General features: G+C 37.8%; 1 protein-coding gene across 4 annotated transcripts in view; it reads left to right on the top strand.

Moving 5' to 3' along the window:
• LOC126249024 (WD repeat-containing protein 7) overlaps positions 1 to 13,534 on the top strand; it is a 363,427-nt gene that overhangs the window by 330,109 nt on the left and 19,784 nt on the right. For all 4 annotated transcript variants that reach the window (XM_049950629.1, XM_049950627.1, XM_049950628.1 and 1 more), the window contains one exon: positions 1,733 to 1,915. In XM_049950629.1, coding sequence (XP_049806586.1) covers positions 1,733 to 1,915 — 183 coding nt within the window. The remainder of the gene's footprint in view (positions 1 to 1,732; positions 1,916 to 13,534) is intronic.

The following is a 13,534-nucleotide window of genomic DNA, read 5'->3' as shown; positions in this document are numbered from 1 at the left end:
CTGGATGAAGAAACCTGTCCATAGCTGGTATTGCATAACCCATATGACAATGGGGTTACCTGTTCATGTTCTAGAATGGGTAGTGCTAATGTCACCATGGACAATGTAGTGGTCAATTTAAAAATAGAAACTACATGCAATGAAGCACGGACAACAAGTTCCTGCAATGTAGTCTGCTGCTGTGATACATTCCCCCTCAATTTCATGTGTCATTTTTGGGTAATGTTAGCACACATTGGTAAGTTGAACATAATTTTTTGATGCTTGAAAACACACTCTTTCCAACAGTGATTAGTATGAAATCAGTTACGGAAAGCAAATTATGGGAAAACAAACTCAATGTGATATATATTTGTAATTTTTCTGGAAATGAAGTTAAAATTGATTTTGCAGAGATTTGGAAAGCTGGACATGGATGATATTTTATATTAGAAAACCCAAAATTGCTAAGTGATTATGTCCAAAGTTTCATGTTCATCATGACTTAAATCAATTAGATATAAGAATCCAAAGTTAAAACTTTATTTGCAGAGCAATTTTTCTGGCTAGTTTGCTTTAATTTAAGTAGCATTATTAGCCCATGTTGGAAAAGAAACTCACTGTTCTCGGGCCTTAAAACACATTGTTTTGAATGAGACTGGTTTTGAAGCTTTAATAGAAAATGGTATTTGTAAAAGAAGTGTCACATATATCATATTTTTGCCATTTCACAAAAATCATCGTAGTTTCAACAAATTTGTAGATTTTTGGAAAATAACAGGTGCACGAAACTTTGTATTTCAGATCTTTATCCTATCAAGCTACTGCACATTATGTTTTATGTTCAGCATGTGTTTAAAGAGATACAAGAATACAAAGTTTTAATTTTTTTATGCTGTGATTTTCATACCCAAGTTTGATTCAAATTATCTAGCATTGTTAGCCACATTGGGTAATCAAATAAATAATTTGTAGTTCAGTCCTTCTAAGCAGCTCAGCTTTGGAGGATTTTATAGAGCATAGTTATTTGCAAAATCAGGTCAAAAATACCACATTTTTGGCCTTTTTACGAAAATTCAGTTTTGCACTTAATTCGTTCAGTATTGGACAGCAGTACATAAATGAAACTGAATATTTAAGAACCTTGTCTTGTTAGGTTACTACATGCCAAGTTTCACAGTTATCATATCTTTAGTCCCCAAGACATATGAAAGCCAAAATTTGACATTTTTTTGGGCAATTTTGCTTGAAATTTTCCGGCTGGGTATCACTCATAAAATTCTTTTCTTTACTGTTCTTAAGAGAATACAAGAAGTTGTACAATATGGGCAAATTTCATTTCTTTCAACCAACTGTTGCCCAAGATATAACAGGTCAGAGGCACCAGAAATTCCTGTTCTCTCTGCGCAATGTCATGCATGGGATCAAACAAGAATAAACTGCACCTCTTTTCTTCCAAGAAACACATCTTGCTGGTCCTGAACATCTAAAACAACAGAAGTTAGTTCACAGAGGATGGTTCTTAGTCCACCAGTTCCAGCCTACTGATTGGACACTTTTAAAACTACATGGATAGTTTTCAAAATTATGTGTTTCAATTATTGTTTGATAATCTATTATATGAGGAGTCTTCGCATCACTACACTCATTAAGCAGATTAACAAGAAGCATAGGGTTTACATTTTTAGGAAATGCTCTTTTGTTCATGTTCACCTCTCAACTCCTAACTCTTTTTGTGTGTGTGTTTTTACAGGTTATGGACATAGTGCTTCATTGCTTAGATCCAGGCCATCTAAAGACAAACCGCCTGAATGACATATTCCCTGCAGTATGTCGCTTCAATCAAGTTAGCCACTGTCCAAATACACGGCGTATTGCAGTTGGCGCAAAAGGTGGACAAGTAGCTTTGTATGAACTACGTTCCAATAAATGTCAGGTAAGATGGTTGCTGTTTCCTAAATGTAGTTGATACATTGTGCGCTTTAGAGAGAGATAGAGAGAGAGGGGGGGGGGGGGTTCATGGAATTCTATAGTATTTAAGGAAATGTATAGATCAAGTGATACTCCACTACAGAATTTTGGAAGTGTGTAAAGCCAGTTTTGTTTCATCAATTCTGAATATGAATTGTATAAGAGGAAGAAAGATTTACATGAAGTACAAAATATGTTCCAAAATGAAACTCGGAAAAGTCTGAAAGAAAGTTTGTTACCATGGGAGATCTAAGAGATTGGGCACTCTGAATTCCAAGTGATATGAACGTTACTGGTTTCCTGGCTTCTTTGATCTGGTTAAACAGATACAGGAAATTGTATGTAAAAGAAAGTCGCAAAATTGTGAAGTGTACCTCAAGTAAATCTTTGGAGGAAATATTATCAATAGGTTATACGATAGAGAAATTTGTAGCTAGTGTGAAGACAAAGCTTCTTGTTAGCCTCTAAAATGCGGTGTATAAAGCCAGTCAGGTTTTGTGCAAGAATTGTTTGCAAACTGCAATATATCATTTCGAGTGAAAAAAAGTCGTGAGTCGCATGTGTAGTTGATGAATGCTATGACACATTGTTACACAACATTGCCAGTGATAAGTATAATTGCATTACTGTTTCCACAGCTTTATATCTGTCTTCAGTAACATCAAGCCAAATTTGGACATAAATTAAAAAAACAAGGACTCTTTACTTGTAAAAATCTTGGAATCGACATAGCAAAAACAGGAAAAATGGGAAAGAATAATTTTCAATGTTACATCTAAAATGTCTTCTCATCATCTGCAGAAAATAATTTGTTGCTTTTGTTGGACTCTTGTCCTGGACGTAATGACACCTCTACCTTTAGAATGCTGATGAAAAGAAATTCAGATTCCACCCAAGACAGATAGCGTGATTAAGCCCCTCAATAAAAAAATTTTGAACAGTGTAAAACACTTTTCAGAAAATTTTCTGGCTATATAATTTTTGATAGCTCTTGTCTTTCATGTTTATCAGAAGAACAGTACTCTTAAACTTCAGTCGTTTCTGCATTGTCAGTTTGTGTCACCACATTTTACTAATTCGATTAAGTATGCCTGGTACGGAGCACAATATGCAGAACAATGTCATGACCATTTCTTACTGAGATCTATTGCTGCCTAAATAAAACTAGTAATGATTGTGAAGTGTCTGAATGCATTAATTTTTCCTTTATCAGGTGTGCCTGGTGTAAGAAAAAGTTTTTTCCGTCATCCAATAAACAATTTGGATTTTTGTAATGACTACAGGAAGTAAACATGGAACGGATTCATTTTTAGTAAAATGTACTTTACTCAAAAATTATTGTAAGAACTGTGCTGAGGGAATTTTTATGAAACATTTAATGTCAAAAAATTAAAATCCTGCTTATGGAAGACATTTGTAATGTATCATAATAAACTTCTCGATTTTCTTTCCTCTGCTAGTCACTTGTGTAATAATTACATGTCGACATCGAGGTCATTAGAGACCGAGCACAAGCTCAGATTGTGTCAAGGTGGCCATTTCCTTTCAAAGGAACCATCCTGGCATTTGCCTGGAACGATTTAGGGAGACCATGGAAAACCTGAATTTGGATAGGTGGATGCAGGTTTGAATCATTGTCCACCCAAATAAGAGTCCAGTGTGCTAACCACTGCACCACTTCGCCCGGTTTTAGCTGTCGATATGAACAGCAAGTTATACAAAACATTAACGATTTACAACATTTTTGGTACGATTTAAGTACTTAAAATTCATGTATTTGCGCTTTGGACTTCGCACTATATGGCACTACATCTGCATTTCATGGCTGTGTCTGCTTATTCAATGATTCGTGCTCTAGGCAGGAAGGGCTGTGCAAACTGTTGTTATAACCAGTTCTTTGTGTGATGAAAATGAGTAACTTTAACATATTTTAAAAAATACTTGCAGTGCACGAGATAAAATTTTGACAGTGCATTTCATTCAGTGTATTCTTCCTGCATGAAAGATTGAGGGTAGGTTTCGACTGTCGGACTGGGCCATTTCCTTGTAAGAGTTTCAGTGATGTTAAACATGTGGAAGCATAGATGATATTAAAAAGTTTCAAAAATTTTACCTTGTTATAGAACCACACTGTCAGGTTATAATTTATAAAATAGTTACTGGCAAGTATTAAAATGTTACACAGCCATTGTCCAGTAAGAGCACATGACTTTATGCTATGTATGCACTTATTACAAGTAGCTGTGAACAGACTTAGTTAAAAGTTTTGTTTCAGTGGAGCAATATTTGGCACATAATCTGTTATATAAAACAAATTAAAAAGGTATAAAGAATGAGATAGTGAGTGTAAAGTAATCTATATTTATAAGTTGGACTTCCATAAAATATTAACATGTCAAGTAATTGATATGAAATTATTTTATGTGCTAAGGAGTGTGATAACACAAGATCTTATTACTGGTGAAGGTCAGTGGGGAAGAAATGAGACAAATATTTCATTGTCCTGGAAGTCCATCACTAGATGATTATGTAGAAATTGACAGAGGTCATATACAGGGTGAACATTAATAAAACTGACAAACTGCAGGGACAGATTCTTGACTGGAAATGGGGCGAAAAAAGATCATATGTACCTGTGTCCGTAAATGAATCATTGCCACGCTAGATGGTGCTCATGAATGAAAGTTCCTTTGACCGTGCACCGTGTGTTTCTTGTGCGTAACAGGGTATGCAATTCACACAGTGTACTGTAAGCAGCAAGGTGGTCCATTATTCATGTTGGGAACAATCCGAGATGGTGTTTGTGTATAGTCATGCAGATGCTAACTTTAGAGTTAGCATATTATGTAGAACCCGGTCCTCCAGATCTGGTGTAAACACAGTCTGTCACCTCCCTGCACATTTGTCTGTTTGAAAGGACCCATGATCACACAAATGCCCAAAAAGGGCTTGTAAAGTTGTGTGATGTGGTTGGTGTCTGTGAGGGTACTTGTTTTGGTATAACTGTGCTGCCTGTCGACCATTTCCATCTGCTTGGCTATACACAAACACCACCTCGGCTTGTTCCTGACATGAATACCAGTCCATTCTGCTGCTTACAGTATGTCGCATCAATCGCACAGCTTGCAACACACAAGGAACTTCCATTAATCAGTGCCATCTACCGTGGCAATGATGCGTTCCCGGATATAGGTTCATAGGATCTTTCTTCCTCCATTTCCAGTCAGGAATCCATCCCATCAGTTTTATTAACAATCACCTTGTGTAGAGTACTGGAAAATTTCATTATGGTGTGAAATGTACCTACCTGTGATTTCTTGTTTGCATTCAATGTCTCACCAGTGGAAGTTCTGTGAATTACTGAAAACTGGCTTTAAGGTAACGTCTCCAATAACGTAGGCAACACAACTTTTAATTAATTTTACTTGTTCCATATTCATTGTTGCTATTGACAATGTGATGACCAATTTCGGCCCATCCGTAAAATTTTGGTCACACGCAGGCACTTCCAACATCCTACTATTTAGTGTCCATCTATTCACAGTGCAAATTTATAATAGAGTTCTGACAGAGAAACAACGTAACTTTAACTGCAGTTTACAGAGTCAGTGAACACAGAGATAAGACACAAATACACAGACGTTCATAATGTTTACAGAAGGAGGTGCCCAGATGGAAGCTTATTGACTGATTACCTCAGAGAAGTTAACAAGATGTAGTGCAGGTTCCTGCTTGATGACACAGTACATGATTCTCACAGATATGCTGATCATAGGAAGATGGCAATGAACTTCCATGGAAATATTAATTATGTATGAACTCGTACAGATCTTGTTACGTACTTCTTACATGATTGCCAAATTTTTCTACATGATGTGATTGAGTGATTACCAGGAACCGACTTCCTCATAGATGTTACTCGTGTTACTCCTGGTAGCAGACTGAAGATTTCTGGGAGGGGAGGGGTACTTATAAACGGGCGTAATGATATTTCGGAATCTTGGAAACTACACATTTGTTAATAAATCTGTATGGTTCAAATTTATGAGAGAGGAAGGGCTATATGTTCAGTCAGTAATTTGGTTTACACAATTAGTGGTTAGTTAACAAAATATAAAGATTTACAGGACTTTTAATGTAACTACATTGCGCACTGTTAATTACCTGCTATGGGTATGGTGGACAGATTTGAAATTATGTTAAATTGTGTAAATGGTTAATGGGTGGCTTATTGTCAAACTTGTGCCATTATACCTGTTTAACACCCCAAAGGCAACAGCAATTTTGGGTGTGTCCGAACTTTATTTATGATTGTCTTGCAAGTCAATTAGTTTCATAAAAATTGAAACATGTTACAGAAAAGTCTGGATCCGATTATTTTAGAAAGTTCACTGCCTTTTAGTGTCTTAGTTTAAAATTGGAAAAGAATTTAAAATCCCTGAATCACTTAACTCCTACACCATTCTCCATGCAGCACAGTTCGTGACATTGCTCCCTCTCTAGGAGAAAAAGCAACACGATGGCTCCAGCACACTGGGTCTAGATCTTGTCCACAGTCTTCTATATGAGAGCGCTAGTAGATCCTTGTGGTTTTGCCTGTTGTCACGTCCTCTTCACTATGATGAGAATCGAAAGTAGCTCCTTACTTTAAAGCTTCAAGATCACTGAGTGGGCCTTCAGTTTCCTTGAATTGGGAGTCCCTATTGTCAATCTCCACCTCTGAACTTCAGTAGTGTTTCAGGTCACCAGCATTGTGAAGCCTAATGCAGGGTTGGCTCAGGTGACTGTTAACATAGGGGGGTTATGTAGGGATTTTACTAAAGAGGATCAGGTAGTGATTGTGGGTGGGGCTGGTAATAGTATTGGTAGGGATGGGGAGTATAACATAGATGGTGACCTGGAAAAGATAGCCACTCAGACTGGCAACACGAATGTGCATTTCGTGGAACTGTTTCAGCGTCACGATCGGCCTCATCTTAATACAGCCGTCAGGCGTAATAACATGAGACTTGGGGGTGCGCTGATGACAGAAAGCATGGGTCACATTTCAGTGGTGTCGGTGGAGTCTATCAGCAGGACGGGTTTCACTAGACACGGCCTGCACCTCAACAGGTATGGGAAGGGGAGGTTGGCAAAGCTTATAGGTGACAGCATAGGTGGGGTTGGTGGGATCACTCATGGGAAAATTCCTGCAGTAGTGTGTGTTAGAGCTGCACCTTTTTTAGATTGAAGTCAGCTGATAGGTATTCCTGCTTAAGGGAAGTCTCTCTAACAAGGGAATCACTTTTGACAAAGCTTAGGTATCCGAGTAATGAGGGAATTAGTATATTTCATCAAAATATACAAGGTATTAGGGATAAAGTTAGTGAACTGCTTATAGATGTTGACTCTGAAATTATTGGTATATCTGAACACTTCTTAAATAAGGAGATAATTCAGAGGCTTCCTTTACCAGGATACAGGTTGGCTGGCTGCTTTTCGAGGAGCTCTTTGCGGTGTGGGGGAGTAGCCATGTATGTGAAAAACGGCATCGCATTTGAGTCAATTGATGTTTCAAAGTACTGCACTGAAAAGGTGTTTGAATGTTGTGCAGGTGTGGTTAAATTTAACGGAGTTAAACTTGTAACTGTTGTTATTTATAGATCCCCAGACTCCGATTTCACAGCATTTTTGCTAAAGCTAGAGGAGGTTCTTGGTTCACTTTATAGGAAATACAAAAAGTTAGTTATATGTGGTGACTTCAATATTAATTGTATAAGTGATTGTGCAAGGAAGAGGATGCTGGTAGACCTCTTTAATTCATATAATCTTATGCAAACCGTATTCTTTCCAACGAGAGTGCAAGGGAACAGTAGAACAACCATAGACAACATTTTTGTTCATTCCTCATTACTAGAAGGGCATTCTGTTAGAAAAAAGGTGAATGGCCTTTCAGATCATGATGCGCAAATTTTAACTTTAAAAGGGTTTTATGCTGCAACTCGTGTTAAATATAGTCATCAGCTGTTCAGGAAAGCTGATCCGGTTGCTGTAGAGACCTTTGTAAACCTTATAAAGGAACAAGAGTGGCAAGATGTTTATAGCGCTGAGACAGTAAACGATAAATATAATGCTTTTCTAAAGACCTTTCTCATGCTCTTTGAAAGTTGCTTTCCATTACAACGTTTAAAACAGGATACTAGCACAAACAGGCAGCCTGGGTGGCTGACTAGAGGGATAAGAATATCTTGTAGAAGAAAGTGGCAATTATATCAAAACGTTAGAAACAGTCAAAATCTAAATGCAGCAGCCCATTACAAACAGTATTGTAAGGTGCTTAAAAATGTTTTTAGGAAGGCAAAAAGTATGTGGTATGCAGATAGAATAGCTAAGTGTCAGGATAAAATTAAAACCATATGGTCAGTCGTAAAGGAAGTTGCTGGTCTGCAGAGACAGGTCGAGGATATAGAATCAGTGCGTAGTGGGAATGTCCGTGTTACTGATAAGTCGCATATATGTACAGTATTTAATAATCACTTTCTGAATATAGCAGGTGAACTAAATAGAAACCTAATTCCAACAGGGAATCATATAGCGCTCTTAGAAAAAAGTGTTCCGAGACTGTTACCTGAAATGCTCCTCCATGATACTGACAAGAGGGAGATTGAGTTAATAATTAAATCACTAAAGACCAAGAACTCTCATGGATATGACGGGGTATCTAGCAGAATACTGAAGTATTGTTCTATGTATGTTAGCCCAGTACTTAGCCATATCTGTAACTTTTCCTTTAGGAGTGGTCGGTTTCCTGATCGATTAAAATACTCGGTAGTGAAGCCACTTTATAAAAAGGGAGACATTGATAATGTTGACAATTTTAGACCTATTTCTATGCCATCGGTGTTTGCTAAAGTTATCGAGAAGGTTGTATATACAAGGTTACTGGAGCATTTAAATTCACATAATTTGCTGTCAAATGTTCAGTTTGGTTTTAGAAATGGTTTAACAACTGAAAATGCTATATTCTCTTTTCTCTGTGAGGTTTTCGATGGATTAAATAAAAGGTTGCGAACGCTAGGTGTTTTCTTTGATTTAACGAAGGCTTTTGACTGTGTTGACCACAAAATATTGCTGCAGAAGTTGGACCATTATGGAGTAAGGGGAGTAGCTTACAATTGGTTCGCCTCTTACTTTAAGAACAGAAAGCAGAGGGTAATTCTCCGCAATATTGAGAGTGGTAGTGATGTTCAGTCCCAATGGGGCACTGTTAAGTGGGGCGTTCCCCAAGGGTCGGTGCTGGGGCCACTGCTGTTTCTTATTTATATAAATGATATGCCTTCTAGTATTACAGGTGATTCAAAAATATTTCTGTTTGCTGATGACACCAGCTTGATAGTGAAGGATCTTGTGTGTAATGGAACAGTTCAAGTTCCTAGGCGTACGGATAGATAGTAAGCTGTTGTGGAAAGCCCATGTTCAGGATCTTGTTCAGAAACTAAATGCTGCTTTATTTACCATTAGAACAGTATCTGAAATAAGTGACACTTCAACACGAAAAGTAGTCTACTTCGCATATTTTCATACGCTTATGTCGTATGGTATTATTTTTTGGGGTAATTCTTCTGATTCAAAAAGGGTATTTTTGGCTCAAAAACGGGCTGTTCGAGCTATATGTGGTGTAAGTTCGAGAACCTCTTGTCGACCCCTATTCAAAAATCTGGGAATTCTGACATTGCCCTCACAGTATATATTTTCTTTAATGTCGTTTGTTGTTAGCAATATTAGCCTATTCCCAAGAGTTAGCAGCTTTCACTCAGTTAATACTAGGCAGAAATCAAATCTGCATGTAGAATGCAGTTCCTTGACTCTTGTGCAGAAAGGAGTGCAGTATTCTGCTGCATCCATTTTCAATAAGCTACCACAAGAACTCAAAAATCTTAGCAGTAGCCCAAACACTTTTAAGTCTAAACTGAAGAGTTTCCTCATGGCTCACTCCTTCTATTCTGTCGAGGAGCTCCTGGAAGAGCTAAAAAATTAAGCAAATTCCAGTGTTACATTGTTGATTGTCTTCATTTAAACTTATGACTTGTCACCTGAATATGTTTTTTTTTCTATATTTCATTTTATCTGTTTCTAATATCGTGTTATAATTTCATGTATTGACTCGTTCCATGACCATGGAGATTTCTCCTTAATTTGGTCCCACGGAACAATAAATAAATAAATAAATAAATAAATAAGGAGGACATGAATAACGTCTCTGCATTTTTGTCTTTGTGAAGAAGGGTCATAATCCTCAACTTCATAGTGACATCCAGACAAGCAACAAATATTGATACAGCCCAAATTAGGGCGCAGAAACCCATACAAACTCTGAGACTGTATATCACTGGCCAGTGCTTGCTGTTGTAGTGCTCTCAGCGCTTCTCCTGAATGGCAAGGCTCCATATGAGAGCCGGCTGTCTTGCTTGATTGGTGCAGGTGATGAGGTGTTTCACATAATCATCCTGAGTATCGTCTAGATGAAATGGGAACAGTGTATCCACTGACATTTCAGCCTCATGACTGTGAAGCAGAAAGGATGATACCATAAGATGGTGTGAATAGAAACAAAATTTCCAGAAAAGTGCTATGGTACTGCGTTTGGAGGCAAATGAGAATATCATTCAAAGATTTGTTTTTCTATGTTGGTAGTGAACCTAAGGAGGAAATTATGAATTTCCAAATTGGTGATACTGTCAGCTGATATTTTGTTTATTCTATGATAAACATCATATGTGATGGTGAATTTGCTTACTTCGAACTTTTTGTGTAAGCACCAGTGTAAGTTGTGTTGTTTTAATTTAAGTACTTGAAAAGCAAATTTGCAATTCCATTTAATTAATCAAAAGTTCAGTTTTAAAGTATGCTTTAGTTGTGACTTGTGTTTCAGCTAATTGAAAACATAGCGTTATGCTTTTGGAATTTTTGGGGTGATTAGAAACAGTTAATTGCCTATTGCCTGTGTTGCTTCAGGAGAAGACTTAACAATTTAATGGAGATAAAGATCCACATGTCACAGTTCCTAACCCAGTAGATTATACTGTGATCAGAGTACATGGAAAAAGTAGGCAGTTTTTAGACTGTATGCATGAAAATTTATTTTATACAAAAGTCAAGGCCAATTAAACAATGATTAAACATTTTTAGTGGAGGAGACAATGTTTGGAAGCTCTCCGTTACTTCTGGAGAGTACCTAAGACTTTGTAGATTCAAAGACATGATCATTTCTAAAGTTGATATCAGTGACTTAATTTATTAAGAAAGAAACCAAGTTCATCAGTTCAGTGTTATAAAACATAATTGCTGACATGACACCGTTTGTTTGGAAAATAGAATAAAAATCACAGTTCGTGCAAAATTCTTATTTCTTTACTGAATAACACTTTTTTTTAACCAGATAAATTTTGTTTCTCGTCTCCTAGAACCACAACAGATTTTGACATGTTACTATTCACCCAATCAACCAATGCAACAACAAAAAGTTTAACATTGCTATTTCCATTCACCCCCCTCTCTGGGGTTATAGAAACACAAAGTTCCCCCCCATGTTATAGAACAGAGCTAGGTTCTAGAACTAATTGTAAGTTTAAGGTTAGGCACAGCATATAATCCAGTATAATTTTGATTTTAATTTCTCTTTTTAAAATTATCAAGTTTGTCTTCTATTCACCCCATTTTATGGTTTGAAGCCCGTATCAGCCTGATCGTGTAAATATTACAAAGGGTAGTTTTGTATCCCAAGTGCTCCATTTGATATAATTGTACATTGAGAGAATATCAGACAGTGTCTTATTGAAGCATTCTTTCAGGCCATTTGTATGTGTGGGATACGCAGTAGTCATCCAGTGGGTAATATCGCAATGTGAAATTACCTCTGACAGTAGTCTCGCCTAGAAAACTTATAACATAATCAGAGATCATCACATGGGGTGCTCCATGCTTCAAGATGCTGTATTCTACAAGGAACCTTGCAGTTTCCTGAGCTTTTTCAGTCATCGCAGCTTTGTTGACAGTGTAGTAGGTGAGCTAGTCATATTTGTTGACTGTAGGAACCTCCCCAAGAGGTCAATTTCAGTCTGGTGGAATGGTACTGTTGCAGGCAGAATTGGTATCAGATGCAACAGAGCTAACTGCAGCATTGCTGGCATTCCTTGCATTGGCTCACAATGTCTAATTGGTTGGTAGAAACCAGGGAAGTGATACCCGTGTCTGAGAATGGTGATCTTTCTCATTGGTGAATGGTTTGCCAAATATAGCTAGAACATGTTGATGGCCCAAAAAACTGCAAGGCACTCTTTCTCAGCTGTAGAGTGGAAACTGGCATACTTTCAGAGTACTTTGGAAGCACAAACTATCACCTCTTTAGCACCTTTTCTGAAACTGGAGTAGAACTGCTTCAACCCAAAACCACTAGCATCAATGTGAAGTTTTGTCTCAGCTTTCGCGTCATACAATACTAGGACTGGAGTTGCTGTTAAAACCTCCTTAAGGATAAGGGAAGGTCTTTCTTATGCCTCATTCCAGGAAAATTTGGCATCTCCCAGCAGTAGTTCTTGCAATCGCTGGTTGTACGAGAACATTCTGAGAAAACCTCTCACATCACAAATGTGCTGAGGAGTCAGAAAATATGCAACTGTTGATATTTTCTCTGGATTGGGACAGAATCCATTGCCATTAACTATTTTAGTTATGTCATCCAGCTGTCAAAGAAAAATCGTCCAAAGGTGTTGAAACAAGTTCCCATCATACATTTTAAGTTAGTTGGAGCATTAGATAGTTCAAACTGCATAACTATGAACTCTTAGAGGCTGTCATGAGTTATAAAGACAGTCTTTTCCTTGTCAGTCTTGTCTCAAAAATACTTTGCTTTTTTAAGCAGTCTAGGGTGCCAACAATGTGCAGCAGTGAGTAGAGACAGCTGTCTTCATGATTTTGTTCAGTCATCATTAGTTGATGCAGAAACCCCATGTGCCATCCTCCTTCGTGAGGATCACTGAAGAGGACCATGGGCTCTCTTAAGGTTCACTCATATCATCTTGCAGTATCTTCTCCATTTCCTCCCAGCTTATCCATTGTTCTGTCAGAAACACTCCAGTGAGTGCTGTTTCACTCTTGGATGATTCCCAGTGTTGCTACAGTGTTTTACCATTGGCTGTTTGTTCAATCTCGTCTCCACTACAGATTCGACTTTACAGGAGGAGGAGCCCCTGAGTCGACTAGCACCCTGACGGGTTGACTGTCGATAATGTCAGTGAGATTTCCTGACATCTTGATGACTGCTGTCCATGGAGATTTTTCATCTGTGGCACCCTTACATGATCTCCTTGTTTAGTATTTCAGAATTCAGTATCTATGCGAGCAGCTGGTATCTCTGTACAATGAGGGGGAGCAGCTGCAGTATGTTGGGGAGCAAACTCATCCAGGGTATGATAATGGTCTCACAGTTTAGCTATAATCATTTGCAACTGACTGGCATGAGGAGGACTGTTGTGATGTCAGAAACTGTGCTTCTTTCTCTGCAGTAGCGTACTACATGTCCAATGCATCCAGAGTGTAAGCACAC

Source organism: Schistocerca nitens, chromosome 3 (genome assembly GCF_023898315.1).
Source record: "Schistocerca nitens isolate TAMUIC-IGC-003100 chromosome 3, iqSchNite1.1, whole genome shotgun sequence".
Taxonomy (NCBI): Eukaryota; Metazoa; Arthropoda; class Insecta; order Orthoptera; family Acrididae; genus Schistocerca; species Schistocerca nitens.
This window is presented reverse-complemented; position numbering and strand designations above follow the sequence as displayed.